The sequence below is a fragment of the Grampus griseus genome (genome assembly GCF_964374135.1).
Source record: "Grampus griseus genome assembly, chromosome: X".
NCBI classification, from domain to species: Eukaryota; Metazoa; Chordata; class Mammalia; order Artiodactyla; family Delphinidae; genus Grampus; species Grampus griseus.
In genome coordinates this window covers 41326534-41343343 of record NC_138999.1, presented here as the reverse complement: position 1 = coordinate 41343343, position 16810 = coordinate 41326534, and the positions used below count along the sequence as shown (strand labels likewise).

General features: G+C 54.3%; 1 protein-coding gene across 3 annotated transcripts; it reads right to left on the bottom strand.

The window, feature by feature from the left end:
- Positions 1-2161: 2161 nt before the first annotated feature.
- Positions 2162-13570, bottom strand: CDK16 (cyclin dependent kinase 16). 3 transcript variants are annotated; one of them, XM_082681512.1, is made up of 16 exons: positions 13191-13570; positions 8558-8765; positions 7821-7954; positions 7594-7719; positions 7449-7505; positions 7236-7350; positions 6446-6540; positions 6285-6347; positions 5895-6018; positions 5572-5692; positions 5365-5462; positions 5175-5280; positions 5051-5114; positions 4809-4899; positions 3449-3526; positions 2162-3047 (listed from the first exon to the last, which is right to left on the bottom strand). In XM_082681512.1, the coding sequence occupies exons 2-16, from the start codon at positions 8757-8759 to the stop codon at positions 3007-3009; spliced, it is 1515 nt and encodes a 504-aa protein (XP_082537638.1). In that variant the 5' UTR covers positions 8760-8765; positions 13191-13570; the 3' UTR covers positions 2162-3006. The 3 variants fall into 3 exon arrangements, with proteins under 3 accessions (XP_082537638.1, XP_082537636.1, XP_082537637.1); XM_082681511.1 differs by lacking the exon at positions 2162-3047 and adding an exon at positions 3186-3357 and having other exon boundaries at positions 13191-13291; XM_082681510.1 differs by lacking the exon at positions 13191-13570 and having other exon boundaries at positions 5051-5093; positions 8558-8774.
- Between the last annotated feature and the right edge of the window lie 3240 nt (positions 13571-16810).

Here is a 16810-nt window from a genome sequence, read left to right as displayed (position 1 = left end):
AGAGGCTGCATGACATAAGCAAAAGCTCTTTGGATGTTCTCAATTCTTAAGAATATAAAGGGATCCTGAGACCAGAAGTTTGAGAACCAGTCCACCATGCCAGGGTTTTTTCAGCTTAGGCACTGTTGACATTTCTCTGTTGTAGGAAGCATTGTAGGATGTTTAGCTGCATCCCTGGCCTCTGCCCGCTAGCATCCACCAGTTGGCACAACCAAAAGTGTCTCCAGACGCTGCCAGATGTCCTCTGGGGGTGGGGGAGATTATCTCCTGCTGAGAACCAGTGCACTAGACTATGCCAGCCTTTTCTCTGCTAGAACTCCCAGCCCTACATGTTGGTGATAACTAAAATTTCCCTCTTTGGCTCTCTACATCTACCTGCCTATTGGCTGTCCCCACTTGACCATATCACAAACTCCCCAAGACAGGCTCATGACTCTGGGTCTGTTTCAGTGATTTCCTTCACTATCACCACCCATACCCACAGGCAAAAACACACCTTGCCTTTCCACACCTAGGCCCAGGCACACACAGGTCCAGAATACCCTTTCCCTGCACAATTTCAAATCCCACTACCACCCATACACATGATCTTATGATTTACCTGTTTTCGGTTAACTTCTGCAGGGCAGGGATTGTATATTACTGTGATTCCAGCCTCCAGCTCAGACCTGGCACAGGTGAGGGGGTCACAACTCAGTTGTGCAAACTTTGAGGGAGGAAAGGGAGCAGCCCTTTCACCTGGGGATCCCCGAAGTGGCATTCGAGTTCCGTCTGGCACATGGCAGATAGCTGCTCTTCAGGCCCAGCTGAAGCTTGTCAGATTCTCTGAATTGACTCTTATTGCCCCTCTGCAAACTCCCCCTCCGCATTTAATTGATAGCCCATCCTTCCTACAATCCAACAAGAGGCCTCCCTCCCTAGGCCTAAACTTGATTTCTCCGTTTTCCAGAAACCAACATCTGCCCACACCAGGTACCCTACCACTTCCCAGAGCAGTTGGATGAATTCTAGTCCGGCCTGGCAATCTTGTCCCCTTTTGCAAGGTCTTCGTTTTCCCCACCTCCCTTGCTGCCAGAGGTGGCCATGTCAACTGATTCTAGCCAAATGATGGCATAAGTCCGCTGACGAGCTTGTGGAAGTTTCCTGTTACAAGGATGCGGTCAGGTAGGGAGGGTGATGTTTTCCCTGCTTGCTTTCCCATCTTTGGGGACATGGCAGCCATCATGGAACTATAAGGCTGCAAGCTATCACCAAAGTGCTTACAGGGACACAGTAGAGGTCCGTCGGCCACTGCCACCGCTAGACTTCAGTAACCAGTCACTTAAGCTTGCATCTCCTGTAGCATTTGCCTGCCCACCCTACCTCTTCTGCCTGGAAGTCTATCCTAGGCTTTGCCCAAGATGGTGGACAGGGGCTAGAACTCCCAGGACAGAGGAAATCAAAGCCTCGACTTGAGACCAAGTCCCAGGCTGTCTCTTGACCTCTAGCCTCTCACAAACCACTGCATCCTCCCCAGGGTCATCTCATACATGTCCATGGTTTCCATTACTTCCTAGACACCAGTAATCTAAACATCCAATTCCATCAATGGCCCTACTCCTGAATTTGATCCATGTATTAAAAGCATTCCCCTATCTACTCAGTGGTTCAAAATCTACCCTCCTCTCATATTCCCTCTCCAACTGGCCTTTCTCATGCTCCCAGCCAGACATGTCTTGGTCATACTGGGCCTCTCTGCCTCATCTCCCCAACTCATTTTATTGGGCCTTCCAAGTGTCTTTCAAACAGCCTCTCTACACCCACCAGTCTACCCTCTATCTGGCTCCCGCATATTCTCAGGTAAATCTGATTCCTCTCTCCTTAGCCTATGCTCTTATACAGCCTGCCCTGCCTGCTTCAACTCGATGTTCCACCGTTGTGTGCAACCCCTCAGATGCCTTTTTCATAGTCCTGACGTGTCCCTGGCCCACTCCCAGTGCTCTTCTAGACGATGGGGACCAGGTATGAATTCTCCAAGGTCCCAGTACTCACCCTGGGTTGAGCCCACCCCCACAGGGATTTGCAATCAGGTTTTTCACTTTAGACTTTTTAATATTTCATACAGCGATTATGGTGCATTCAGGAACCCACCCCTCCCAAACCACCCTAGGAAGGCCCCTGCCCTCCCACCCCATTTGAGGGCCCCAGGGTTTAGAGTGAAGGGGAGGTAACCACCCATCTGGAGACTGACCCCAGAGACTGTCCCTGCCCTGCCTCATCTTCCCCAGGGGTTAGGGGGTAACGCCTGGGCACACCCCCCCCCCCACCATGTGCCCCTCTGTCCCTGCCTGTGTACATATACACACTATGGCTCCTCGCTGAGTTGGTCAGTTCCTGGCAGGGGCCCTACTCAACAGCACCGAGTGGGATGGGGGCAGGAGGGCTGGGCTAGGGAGACCCTGAGAAGGAGGCCCCTGCTATGGGACTGCAGGAGGGAAAGAGTGGGGGCCCCCCACCTCATCCATCTCCCAGAGAATCTCCAGTAGTCCCCAAGTCCCCCTGCAGCTGGGGATGGCAGGTGGGGGTCGGAAGGCGAGTGGTCGAGGCATGCTTTCCCTTAGCTGACCCCAGGGTCTGGTGATGGTCAGGGTTTTGAATAGGGGTTGTGTCCCTGCCATAGAAAGGCTGGGAGCGGGGCTTCATTGCACAAAATACTGTGGGAGGGCCACACAGTGGGTGGGGCCCAGCCAGCCTGTATACAGAGATATTGCATTTAAAAAATGAAAACCTCATTTAAAATAATTAAAAAACAACAATGAATGAAACAAACAAAAAGAAAAAGGCCCACACAACATGAGGCAGGTGGGGCAGGCAGGAAAGCAGACAGGGGAGCCTCAGACCCAAGGCATCACCGTGTCTTGTCTGAGTCGAGATCCCCAGCCTGGGCTAGCTCCAGACCCCTGGCTTGCCGTGGGGTAGTGGTCCTGCGGGGGGTGGGGCATGATGGGGAGGGGTATAGGCCTGGCCTCAGTGTGGGAGGCTGGCACGGCCATGCTGTCCGCCGGCAACTACCGAGACAGAAAGAGAGAGAGACACACAGACAGACAGATCAGGCGAAGGAACGATGAGAACTTTGTTAGCACCCAGCAGACAGGCCAATGGGTGGGCCAACAGGCCAATGGTCGGGTGTTCAGACAGGCAGCAGGGGACATGTGGGCAGGTGAGCATGAGTCAGGCAGGTAGGCAGGCAGCAAGCAGGGAGGATGATGCAGTTGGGGGCTGCCCTGTGAGGGGTATGGCATCCCTCCAGCTGCTGCCTGCTGGGGCCTCGGTCTGTGGCTTAGAACTCGGTGTCCACCACTCGGAAAGCTGGCCTGCCTGCAGGGGAAAGCAGAGCAGATGGCTGTTGGTGAGCAAGCAGGTAGGTGGACGGGGCAGGGAAGAGGGTGAGGGCCACAAGTACACTTACCTGAGTCAGGCATTGACGAAGACCGAATGCTGGCCTCCTTTTGTAGCTGGATCTCCTTTAGTGCAAATATGGAAGTAGCTGTGGGTGGAGGAGAGACAGGAGTGGGGCATGACCCATGAGGCCACCTAGGACCACCTCCCATGTGGCCCCGTCAGGGAAATTAGAAAAAGCTGCCTTTTCTTTGAGAGCCTTGACTTTCATCCATCAAATAATCCCACACACAAACCAGCTACAACCAGGGAAAATGGAATATAGACTATTACATGACACCAAGAAATCATTAACTTTGTCAAGTGCGACAGTGATACTGCGATTACCACCTATAAAGTCTAGACAATGGATGGTGTTTGGGATTTTTCTTTTTGTTTTTTTTTTTGCGGTACGTGGGCCTCTCACTGTTGTGGCCTCTCCCGTTGCGGAGCACAGGCTCTGGATGCGCAGGCTCAGCGGCCATGGCTCATGGGCCCAGCTGCTCCGCGGCATGTGGGATCTTCCCGGACCGGGGCACGAACCCCCGTGTCCCCTGCGTCGGCAGGCGGACTCTCAACCACTGCGCCACCAGGGAAGCCCGGTGTTTGGGATTTGATTGAGATTAATCCAATCAAATGTTAGCGTGATAATGGTATTACTGTTACGCTTAAGAAAATATTTTAGAGATACATGCTGAAATTGTTTATAGATGAATGATGTATCTGGAACTTGATTCAAAATAATCAGAGTGATTATAGATAAAACCTGATTGGCCATGAGTTGATCACTTGTTGGAGTACCTGGGGACTCATCATATTATTTGGTCTAATATATAAATATATCTAACTTTAAAACGTCCATATTAAAAAGTCAGACATAACGGAACACGCCATGTGCCTCCATTTCTGTAGGGGACAGGGACAGGGAAAGCATATCTATGCTTTAGAAGTCAAACTAGTGGCAACTTTTAGAGGGGATGCCAGGAATAACTGAAGGAGAAAAGAGGGCACTTCAGGGGAGCTTCTCATATCCTATTTCTCGACCTGTATGCCGGTTACACGGGTGTTTAGTTTGTAAAAATTCATTGTGCTATATGCTTATGATCTATCATTTCTCAGTATCTATTTCACAACATTTACTTTTTTTTAAAAGGTAAAGTGATGTTCCATCGGTTTTTATGTACGTTTGAAAATTTCCAGGAACTGAAAACTAAAAAACTCTTCTGTAATGAACAACACATCACACACGTGAACAAGGGGATACCCCCCCACCCCACCCCACCCCATCCAAGGTGGCAGAGCCAGAGCCCAACACAACCTGCCCAGCTATCTGCAGCAGTCCTGTTCCCCAAAGCCCCCCACCAGCCGGTCCATTCCCCAGCTCCACTCACTGTCAGGAAGTTTGTGGATCCGTTCCCCCAGACTGAGGAAGAATGGATGTTTCATGGCATCTTCTGCGGAGATCCGATTGCGACCTTCAAACTGAGTGTGTGTGTCGGGATGGGGGAGTATTGACACTTTCAACAAGTAGGCTTCTCTTCCTCCCCGCCCCAGATCCTGCCCCTGTAGCTCCCTGTTTCCCCACACCTGGAATCCGCTAGGCCCCAAGGCTGGCCCAGGAAGATCGTCTCACCTGCAGCAGCTTGGTGAGGAGGTCAGCCCCGTCGCTGTCAAGTCTACCACAAGGACAAGGGGACCTGTTTTAAACTCAGTTTGGGTACTCTGGTCCCTAACACCCACCTACCCACCAGCCTCACCGGGGTGCATGGCTCAAAAGGGCCTCGGCTCGGTACTTGGGGTAGTTGTATGTCTTGAACTCTTCATTGGACAGGATGCCCGGCCATGTCTCCTCAGTTGGGGTTCCTGGCGGGGAAGTGGAGTTATCCTAAACATCTCACAGGGCCTCTCTGCATGTCCCCACAGCTCCTAGGGCTCATGCCTCCTCACCCAAGATGCGGAAGATGAAGTGCAGCTGTTCCTCCACCGTGGAGCCCGGGAAGAGGGGCCGGCCTGTGGCCATCTCATAGAAGATGCAGCCCACACCCCTGGGCAGGGAGGGCACAGTGAATATGTAGGCAGTTGGCCAGTTGGCTGTTGTGACCAAGCCACCCCCCTTCACCGCATGGCCCCTGCCACACTTCGACCTGTCCTCACCACATGTCAATCTGAGTGGAGTAGTCCGTGGACCCGAGCAGGATGTCGGGGGGCCGGTACCACAGTGTTACCACCTCATTGGAGTAGGTCTTCGTTGGAATTGACTTGGCCCGGGCCAGGCCTGGTAGGTGGAGAGAAGGGGCAGCTGGAATTGAGGAGGTTGTGGGCAGTATTGGGGAGAATGCAGTTAGGACTGAGGGCATCCTAAGCAAAGCCTGGAGGGGCTGAATGGGAGGGACTGAGACCAGGTGGTTGTGGGGAAGGGGGAGGCTGGGAGAGTAAGGCTGGGGGATCACTGGGAAGAAGGCAGAGGCCAGGGGTACCAAAGTCGGCCAGCTTGAGCTCTCCTCTCTCATTGATGAGCAGGTTCTGGGGCTTGAGGTCTCGGTGTAGCACCTTCTGCCGGTGGCAGTAGGCCAGGCCACGGAGCAGCTGGAACAGGAACAGCTGGGGACCCAGGAACGGCAGGCAGAGGTCAAAGAGTATCCAGCAGCCTGACCCCCAGCAGGCACTGCTCCCCCTCCCAAAGACAGGCACTGAGCCCAGAGCCTTGTCTCACAAAAGAGGATAGGGTCCCAATGCCCTCCAAGGGCTCCCAGCTTTTTTTTTTGGCAAAAAAGCCAAACAGGAAAAGTCTGTTTCTGGGAGATTTGTGGGGTGGAGTGGGTGAGTGAGGGGCCCCCTTGTGCCCCTGCTTCCTGCCCCACACCCACTTTCACATTGTGCATGTTGATGACGTTCCCACAGTCATCCAGGTACTGCTTCAGGTCCTTGTCCTGAGGAAAGAAGAGCAGGTAGAGGAAAGAGGGTCACATCCTGTGGCTCCTGGCCATCTCCCCACCTCCCCCCAGGACCCACTGCCACCCAACCTTACCAGGTACTCAAAGACAAGGGTGAGGGACTTCTCCGTGTGAATAATGTCGTGTAGCGTGACGATGTTGGCGTGTTTGAGGTCCTTGAGCAGGGACACTGCAGGAAGCAGGGGGGTGAGACAGGGGAAGAGTCAGGGCCCACCCTCAGAACAGAGGCAAGGAGGAGGACTAGACCGGGTCGAGCCCAGATGGCTTGGGGTGGTGGCTCACAGCCACCGGCTCTAACCCACCTGATACCAGGAAGAAGGTGTGTCCCCAAGTTCCAGATGTGGAAACTAAGGCTCAGAGAAGAGTATAGAGCAAGAACCTGGGATTGCAGCCCCAGGCTTATGTGACACTAGATTTTCACAACCAGTTTTTGGTTTCTGGAAAGCGCCCTTGCTCCAATCCTCAGTACACAGATCTGCAGCATCGTGTGAAAATGAGTTTGCACACTCAATTACTATGCAATTCAGATTCATTCCATGTGAAATTCTGACTAGAAACTATTGTGTCAAGTAAACTCGTGAGCACTTTCAGGGATATTCTCAGAACCAAAGCAAGCACCCTGCTTTACAATTCACCTACCTCTTCTCCACACAGGAAGATTCCTGGTTACCCTGATTTATTATCTGGATATGTGGCTGATGGGCACTTTCTCATGAAGCCCAGAACGTCAGGAGGGAAGTCCCAGAACCCCTAGTCCCTGTCCTCACTATGGGGGTGTGTGTGCAAGTGTGTGTGTGTGTGCGTGCACGCGCACACCATGGGGAGAGCCCGGGAAGCCTGGGGCAGATCAGATGGGGCCTGTACCTTCCCGGATGGCGGTGCAGGGTGCCCCCTCTTCGTGTTCCAGTCTGATCTCCTTGAGTGCCACGAGGTTGTCTGTGAGCTTGCTTTTGCCTTTGTACACGGTGGCATAGGTACCCTGGAATGTGAGGAAGAGTGACAGGAGACGAGCTATGAAGCTGCAGGGAGTTCCCACGGACCCCCAGCCCTACCATGGGCCTCCTGGCTGTCTCTCACCTCTCCCAGCTTGTCCAGCTTGATGTAGGTCTCCAGTTTCCCAAAGCCAATCTCAGACTGTGGGGCAAAGGAGGCAGGCTGAAGTAAGCTCAGGGGAAGGGACTGGGAGGAGGAAGAGGAGGAGACAGGAAGAGAAGACGCTCACCAGGCTGACACGGCGGAGGCGGCGGCTGAGGGGCTTGTCGAAGATGGGGCTATTGAGGGTCAGCTTCTCAAGGTAGCCCTCGGGCAGCCGGATGTCGGCTGGTAGTGATAGGCGCTTGTTGATGTCCTGGCAGGCAAGATAGGGGAGAAACAGGACCATGAGCTCCAACTCCCCAGGTCCGACCCTCTTTTCCAGCCCCGCCACTGCCCGGACAGGGGGTTCAGCACCTCAGTGGAGATCTTGCGTGGGGGATGGTTGCGCATGCGCACCCTCACTGGTGACTGCACCTCATCCGAGGACGTGGCTGAAGCCTGGTCACTTTCCCCGTCAGACCCCATCTTCAAGTCCTCGTGTACAATCTCTGGTAGTGGGGACAGGGGGAGGGCAGGCCGGGTGGGCTCAGAAGCCCCAGGACAAATCCCCCCACCCTCCCGTAACACATTCCCTCATCACACACGTGTGCACATGGCCCCCAGAGCAGCCTGGAGTCCCTCATGGAGAGGGTGGGAAGGCCCAGGGAGGTTCACACAGGTCAAGACAGGTTGAACTGGGAGGGCAATAGTCACCTAGTGGAGCACCCCGCGTCAGCGGCGAGCTGAAACTGCGGCTGGCCCAGAGCCAGTGGGCAGGCAGCAGAAGTAGCCAAATGCCCTGGGAAGGCAGGCCCAGGGCAGGCAGGTGCCAGGAGGCCTGAGGGGGCTGTCACAGAGCGCAGGAGAAGGGCAGAGGGAGGCTTGGGGCAGCTGTGGCAGGCGGGGCACCCTTCCTCCCCGCTGAGGCCTGGGCACAAAGCCAAGGAAAGGGACACAGATGGACAATAGAGAGAGGGTGTTGAGAGAGGATGGCAGAGATGAGGGAAAAAATGGAGAAAGGAAAATGAAAATAACGCAAGTTTAAGAGGAACTCAGTTGGAAGGCAGCACCCCTGGGACCAGTCTGGGAGTGGGAATGGTCAGTGGACCCACCTGGTGCAGAGCTGAGTGGGCCCCGTCCAGAGCGAGGTTCACCAGGGGCAGCACGTGTGGGGCCCTCTCCAAGGTCACTGCCGCCGCCACTGCCACTCTCATCCAGGCCTATCTGTTCAGGGGCACCATTGGTCTTATCTACACCTCGGCCCCCTCGGAGTGTCATTGACAGCTGCCGTTTGATCTTCTTCATCCGATCCATGGCGACCTGCGCAGGGGGTATGGATGCGAATGGGTCCCACATTAGCATTTGCCTGACACCCATAGGCCCCCTAAAACCCATGACAACCCAGTGAGGTGCACTGACATGAACCTGTGCCAGTGCCCACCCAACCACTGTGGAGTCCTGGGACCACTCAGGATTCCTAGAAACCTGGCATGGATGGAGACCCTTGTCAGTGCCTGCCACCTACGATGACCAGCCCCAGGGCACCCTGCTCCTAAGGAGCCCACCTGGGTACTGAGGCTTGGGTGGCTGGCTGAGGGAAAGGGCCCAACTGGTGGCGTGTTGGCCTCTATGGGGGCACCCTCACTGTGGAAGCAGAGGCTCCACAGCAGGCATTCTCGGGTGCAGCAGCACTGATGGACCTAGCCATTGGTGTAGCGGGGGGCTCGCCCAGGACGCCGGAACCACTGACACGGCCCCGGGCACGCCCACAGAATGGCATGTTCTGCTGGCACCAGCTCACATCACCCCCAACTGCCAAGGCGGAACGCTCCCCGCGACCACAAGGACCCTCCTGCCTCCCCCAGCAGCCATGGTCAAGGTGGCTAAAGGATTACCCCAGTGGGCTACCCAGGTGAGGGGTGCAGGGAGAGGGAGGGAGAGTCCTGCCCAGACCCAACCACTGGGTGGGGTTGCGGGGGGATCTAAGTCTACCAGCTGTCCTGGTTCCATCAGGTTGAACCCAGATTTTACCAGATTTTTACAAGCCAGGTCACATTTCTCCTCTACTTGAGAACATACCACATGTCCCTTATCACCCCAAATAAACGTCTCAGTCCTTAATGTGGCCCACAAGGCCCCCATTCACACCATTACCTCTCTGGCCTCACCGCCCCCTCGTTGCTAATTGCTGTTCTGAAACCGCACCCAAAAGTCCCACCTCAGGGCCTTTGCAGTGGCTGTTCCTGGTACTTAGAAGACCCTTCCCCTAGATTTCAAAATAGCTCACTCCCTCATCCCCTTCAGGCCATTGCTCAAATATCACCTTTTTCACAGATAACCACGAATAATCCTATTTAAAATCGCAATCATTCTGAGCCCCCTCACCTTGCCAATTACCCCCCCAGCACTTATCACCTCCTCAGAAATGACACCATCTAGTTACTGGTTTCTTTATTCTTTACTGTCTGTCTCCTCACCACCATAACTAGAAGATCAGCTCCGCCAGGGTAGATTTATGTCTGTTTAGGTCACGGCTATATCCTGAGGACCTGGAACAGTGACTGACACAGAGTAGATGCTCAAAAAGTGCTTGTGGCAGAAATTAATGAAGCAGGGGGCTAAGGGCCTAGGACCAACATCTGTCAGGGTGAGCAGGGTCAGTCCCTGCTACTCATGAACAACCCCAGACAAGGTGACCCAGGGACACTGGTATCAGCAAGAAGATGGGGCTGCTAGAGGGAACGGGGCCACCAAAAGGCTTAGGCCAGCCTTCTTCTGCTTCCTCCTGGGCTCTGGGCCAGCAAGGAGGGGGAAAGACCTGGCCCAGGAACCATCTGGACTCACAGCAGGGCCTAAGATGGCCCTGGGCCCAAGGGAAGTGGAGCTAGATAGAAGGTTGACGATGAGGCTGGGGCTGGATTCGAAAGAGAGAGAAGTGGGTCATCTGTTACCTTGAAATCAGGTGCTTACCCTAGCGATCCCCATACCCCACTTCTGCCTGCCTGAGCTCATCACCCCCAGAAGGGGTAGAGGGCCCAGCCTAGCAGAAAGATCCAGTAAAGAGGATGAAGTCCATCCAAAGAACCCAAGATAACAATAACAAAAAAAATCCTGACCCAAGAGGCTGAACACTGGACCTGAGGCTGAGGAAGGTGAAGCATGGCCAGCCCCCAAAGACTGTTTTCCATACGTCCATATGGCATGGATACCCAGTCGCTTTGCCTGTTGTGGCAGGGAATGGGGAGCTGGGGGGACTGTAAGTAGAGCTGGACGGAGGATGAGGAAGGAACCCGAAGGAGCCATGGATCCATGACCTCTAAGCAGTAACCCCAAGGGCTGGACATATTCCAGAGTTCAGTTTTGGGGGGATTTTAGGGAGACAGGGTACAAAATCTGTGTATCATGCAACGCCCCCAGCAGGGGGACCCTGGACAGGGCCCTGTGAACAGAGACACTTGAACATTAATCTGCAGTAAAACTTTTAAATATCATTTCAGTTTTCTGAGATTTTTAGGTTTTAGAATACTGAAGGAGCAAGAAACTGGATACACAACCCCACTCTGAGAAGGGCACATGTCCGTCTTGACCCCCTGAGGGGATGCTTCCATCCTCAGAATATTTCCACACCCAAGGATACTCACCACCTCACATCACACCAACCACTGAGGACACAGTCATCACACTCTACTAACTCCTATAGGAACATACCATCCTCATTCTGTTCAGGCACATCTCATAAGCACACACTGGACTCTCAGTGTCCTGCTTCCTTCAGTACACACTGGACCCTCAAGAAGGCTTCTCTGCATTGTAACTGCCATCGGCAATGCAATTTCCCTATTTATCTCTAACCCCCATCAGCACACAAAGCCTCAACAGAGCACTAAGCTCTGTTAGCACACCACTGGCCCCTCTAAGTTAACTCTTAGCACCACATGCTGCCTGTTTTCTTCTCCACAGCACTCACTGTTCCCCCAACATGATTCTGACCCCTATTAACATGCACTTGGGACCCTCTACAGCAGTAGAGGTTGGTAACCCACATTAGCGCTCACTGGACCTTCACACTACCCTGAATCCCATGAACACAAAGTGAATCTTGCAGATCCCTGACCTGTTTTAGCCCACACTCAGATCCCTCCACAGCTATGATCATCACTAACACATATTCTGGTCCTCCCACTACCCTGTCCCCCCATACCCCATCAGCACAGGCTGGACCTTCACTTCACCCTGACCCCTATTAGCACACACCGGGCCTCACAGTGCCTCCCCATTACCACACCCTGAACCTGTACTCAGCCCTAGTCCCCAGGGACACACAAACACGCTGTTCTATAATGGCCTGACCCTCATTAGTGCACACAGATCTTCATTCAGCCCAGAACCCCATTAACACACTTCAGCCCTCCATGGCACTAATCCACTTTAGCACACCTGGACTGTCACGTTCCTGTCCTTTATTTCTCTTTGTTTCAACTCCTCCATAGCTATAACCCCTGTCGGTTGACAACTGGATCACTTCACAGCGCTGATCTTCCTTATTGTACACAAGATCCCCTCCACAGCTCTACCCTCCTTTAGCACTCTCTGGAACCTCAACGCACCTCAGTCCCCCAAGAACACACTGTCTTCAGAATGTTCAGACGCTCATTAGCATATTCCAGAACTCATACTGCTCTGATTCTCCCCCCCCATTGGCACACATTTAAGCGCCTCCATGACTCTAAATCCACATTAATAGTCACTAGAACTTCATATATTACCCTGCTCCTTCTTAGGGTGTCCTAGAGTCTCACATCCCTTGACCTCATGGACCCACACACACTGATCTCACACCATCCTGATCCTTAATACACTGAACCTCTTACAGTACTTAGATACTTCCCTCACCCCCAACCCACACACACATATATCCACAACTCTGATACCCATTAGCACAGGCTCAGGGCTTCCACTACTCTGCCCCCATTAGCACATACTGGGCCTCATACTACCCAGACCTTTATTATCATATGCACATACCCTCGAGAGCTATGACCCCCATTAGTACCCTCTCAACACTGGAGTTCTTCCACTACCCTGTCCTCCATGAGCACACTCTGCACCCTCACACCTCGCAGTCCGTCATGGACAAATACACAATATTAACACCATCCTGACCACCCCCCCCCTTACCACACACAGGGCCTAAGAACCCCGATCCTACTGGCACACCCTCTGGTACCTCTACCACCTTATCCCCCAGTAACACACACGGGGCCTTTCTACAGCTATAACTCCATTTGCATATCTCAGCACTCCTCCGACGTCCTCTCCCTTGTTATACATCCTCAGGTCCCTCCATCGCCCTGCACCGCCCCTCCGTTAGCACACACTGGGCCTCAAAACCTTACAAAGCGGTAAGACTTATTACCACATGCTCCGACCCCTCCACAGCTCAGGCCCCCGTTAGCAAACCCCGAGTCTTTCACCACTCTGCCACCCATTTACACACCCTCTGGTCCTTCGATTACCCTGCTCCCCATTAGCACCCACAGTACTTCCCATCCCCAGTTCCCAGACCAGGCCCAGGGCGGGGCCAAGGTCAGGGAGGCCCCAAATGACCCCCGGCCCGGCGCATTCTGGGAAACTCGCTGGGGGAGGGGGCACATGCCAGCAGTGCAGCCCGGCAACGCCCGGGGTCTGGGTTGGTTCTGTAGGAGGAAGGGCAGCCCCCACCCCACGCCTCGTGGACGCGCTCACCGGCGGGGGCGCGCGAGCAACCTCAACGCCGCGGGACCGGCGCGGCGGCGCCTGGGGCGGCGGCCCGGGCTGAGGCCGCGCGACCTCCTTCTCCTCCTGTTCGCCGCAGGCGCCCGTCCCAGTAGTCTTCGGCCATGGCTGCTGGGCCCGGGCCGCCGCCGGCTGAGGAGGAGGAGGCGGCGGCGGCGGCGGTGGCTGAGGCGGAGGCGGCGTCCCGCTCAGCCGGCCATGAGCTTGGCCGCTGCGGGCGATGCCCCTGGGCTCGCTGGCGCCGGCTAGAATCCGAGAGCTCACGGCGGCTCGCGGTTCAGAGCCGACTGCTCGCGGAGACGCGGCAGATCCCAGAGCCGAACACCCAACGGCCCAACCGCTGCGCGCGCCGCGCTCCGCGCATGCGCACGCACGCGCTGGAAAGGGTGAAGTGGTAGGGAAGGGACTCACCTCGGACTGGATGTACCAAAAGACCCGTCCGCAGCGGGAGGGGGCGCGGCCATTGCGCGCCCACTGGGGAATGTGGCGCTGCCCTGGAATGGCGCCAGGGGGGAAGTGTAGAGGTTGTTTAGTACTCAGTTCCGATCTTGCTAGAAGTTTGCTAACGCTGAAGTGGGCAGCAGACAGTGACCAGCGTGCCGGTCACCACTCGGTCCCCCTACTCCGTCTCACTTGGTACATCCCCATGATAGCAAACGGGACTTTGGGAAGGAGGAAAAAGATAAGGCAGTCAGTCCTAGTCCCTTGAGGTGCCTCCGGAGGCAGGGACTTTAAAGGTTCGCGAGAAGATGACTTTTCTAGGAGACGCGGCCTGGAGAATCACTGGCCTCTACCACCTTAGATAGGACAGAGTCTAGCCCCGCCCAGCTGCTCCTCCCCAAACGCGAGCTCACTCCCACTGTGAATGTATGCGGCCCCGCCCTTTGAGATTGTCGCCCATCCAATCGGATTTGCTCCCTGGGGTGAGGCAGAGCAAGAATAAAGGGCGTGGCCTGGCTGGAGAGGCGTGATTTCGCTGCCCCGGCCGCGCCTCTGCCAGGTTTTCATTGGTTTCACCGTCGAGGGGGCGGGGCCTCCTTTTTGTTCTCAACCATGGGTCGAATGCCTCGCAACGTGATTGGTCAAAAGGTCTTTCAATCGAATTTCGTCCCGCCTTTAACCCCTCCCATCTCCATCAGCGAAGCTCACGGGGTGGAGCCTAGGCTGAAGGGAAAGATGGACCTTTACAGGAGCGAGTGCATTACTACGCATGCTTGGGACTTTGGGTTGGAAAGGGGGCTCTTTTCCGCCTCACGCGAGGATTTGTACCCTAAATTGGGTTTTACTGCCACCTCTCAACTACCTCTTCTGGCCCGCCGGAGCCCCGCCCGTGGTTCCCCCTGCCCCACCTCCTGGGCTCTCCGGTTTTTCATTTTATTTATTGGGCGCCTGTTGTGTGTCAAGCACTGACAAACCAACCTAATCCCTCACCCCTCTCTGCCTGCAAAACTCCTGCACTATCACCAAGCCCAGTTTAAATGGCAGCAGACTCCGTCCGGCAGGCCATCTGGAACATCTTTACACGGCACCCCAGTGCAAAGCCAACTTCCCCATCTCTTCTGGGCTTCCCCTTATGGTACCCTTGGTCACACCAGTTCATATTAACGAGGATTTACCGGAGCATGTCGGGAGTGGAAATATTTCACAAAGACAAAAGTCCACCTCGGGATAGATGATCGCGTCCATCACTTCCCAGACCTCATCTGTTAGCCGCCTCACTCGGCTCCAGTCGTACTAGTATCCTAGCTGTTCCTGAATGAAGCAGGCACAGTCCAGCCTCAGGGACTTTGCACTTGCTGTTCCCTTTGCCTGGAATGCTCTTTCCCCAGATATCCACTTGCCTCATCTTTTTCCAAGTCCTTGTTTCAATGTCACCTTCTTCATGAAGCCTTCCCTGACTCCCCTATTTAAAACTGCCTACCTGCACCCCCCCATCATTCCCCAGACCTGGCTCTACAGATCTTCTGAACTGCACTGATCAACTTCTAACATACAATTTACTCACTGTGTTTATTGTCTATTCTAGGTCTTGCCCTAGCAAAACATAAGTATGCGCACACGCGCATGCACACACACACACAACCCACCCCAGGACACGGATGTTTTTTATCTATTGCTATCTCCAACACCTACAATAGAGCCTGACACACAGTAAGCAGTCAACAAATGTTTGTTGAATGCCTGATGGTAAATAGTTCTAGGCAGAGACAAGAGGAAGCAACCTTGTCCCACCCTGTCCTTTGTGCCTGCTGGGTGCAGGGGGCTCAGTGCAGTGACCCAGCCCTTGCCCACTGAGCCCTGGTGTTATAATGGTAGACAAAAATGATAGAGAAGTGAAATGGCATGTGTGGGGAACTGAAATGCAACCAGAAAACATGGGTTCTTGAAGAAGCTGTTCTCAAACCTTGTGCAAATTAGGTAGCAAGGGGATCCAGGAGCTGTGGTGGTGAAGAAAGGGACAGCAATGTCTGGAGTCAGGAGGTGTAATGGTGGGGGGTGGGGGGATACAGTGAACAAGGTCTAGAGTACCCATGAAGGCCCCAGGATAGTAGAAGCAGAGAAATCAAGTTTGTGTGCAAGCCTCAGATGCTGAGGTGGAAATGGTGGAAACAGTGGACAGACGTGCAGAGTTTGGGGGTACTCTAGAGCAGCAATAATGGAAAAAGTACCTGTGGCGGGAAAACCTCTCCACTTGACCTAGATAGCTAGCATCACCACTAAATGGATGCCAGAGATAAAGCACTTCAGTCCCTAATGTCCTGGGGGAGAATGAAAGAAAGTATGGAAGGATGAGGTCACCCAAACAGAATAGGCGAAGAAAAAACAAGTAACCAGAAAGGGACTTCCCTGGTGGCTCAGTGGTTAAGAATCCACCTGCCAACGCAGGGGACACGGGTTCGAGCCCTGGTCCAGGAAGATCCCACATGCCGCGGAGCAACTAAGCCCGTGCGCCACAACTACTGAGCCTGCACTCTAGAGCCACAACTATTGAGCCTGTGCGCTACAACTACTGAAGCCTGCGTGCCTGGAGCCTGTGCTCCGCAACAAGAGAAGCCCCTGCTCGCCGCCAACTAGACCGCACGCAGCAACTAAGACCCAATGTGGTCAAAAAAAAAAAAAAAGTAACCAGAGGGAGGTGGGGCAAGGGCATATGCTGTGCCTGGAGTCTGGAGCTGGCCCAGGAGACAGCACATGTGGGAACAGGCTGTGATGGGTGACAGGTCAGGGTAAGGCCAGTTTGTGTGATTCCCAGTACTTGAGTTAGAGTGAAGGAATGAGGGGTCTGTTTCTAAATGGAAAAAGTTGGAGTCTGGCTGGGTGAAGGACAGAGGTTATGAGTGGCATCCTCAGGCACCAGGTGGCCAGTCCGATTGGTGCTTTCAACTGTCTGAAGTGCTCAGCTGAGACTAAAGACGGAGTGCGGGCAGTTCTGCAGTCCTGGTGGGGCTTGTGGTGAGCCTCCTACTGTCTGCTCCAACCAGTCAACAACCCACAGCCGCTCTCTTCTCACGGGTGGGAGGCCTCAGGACAAGCAGACCAGGCCTGAGGGACAGGAAAGAGGCTTTTCCTTTACAGATGTTCTCAGCCAA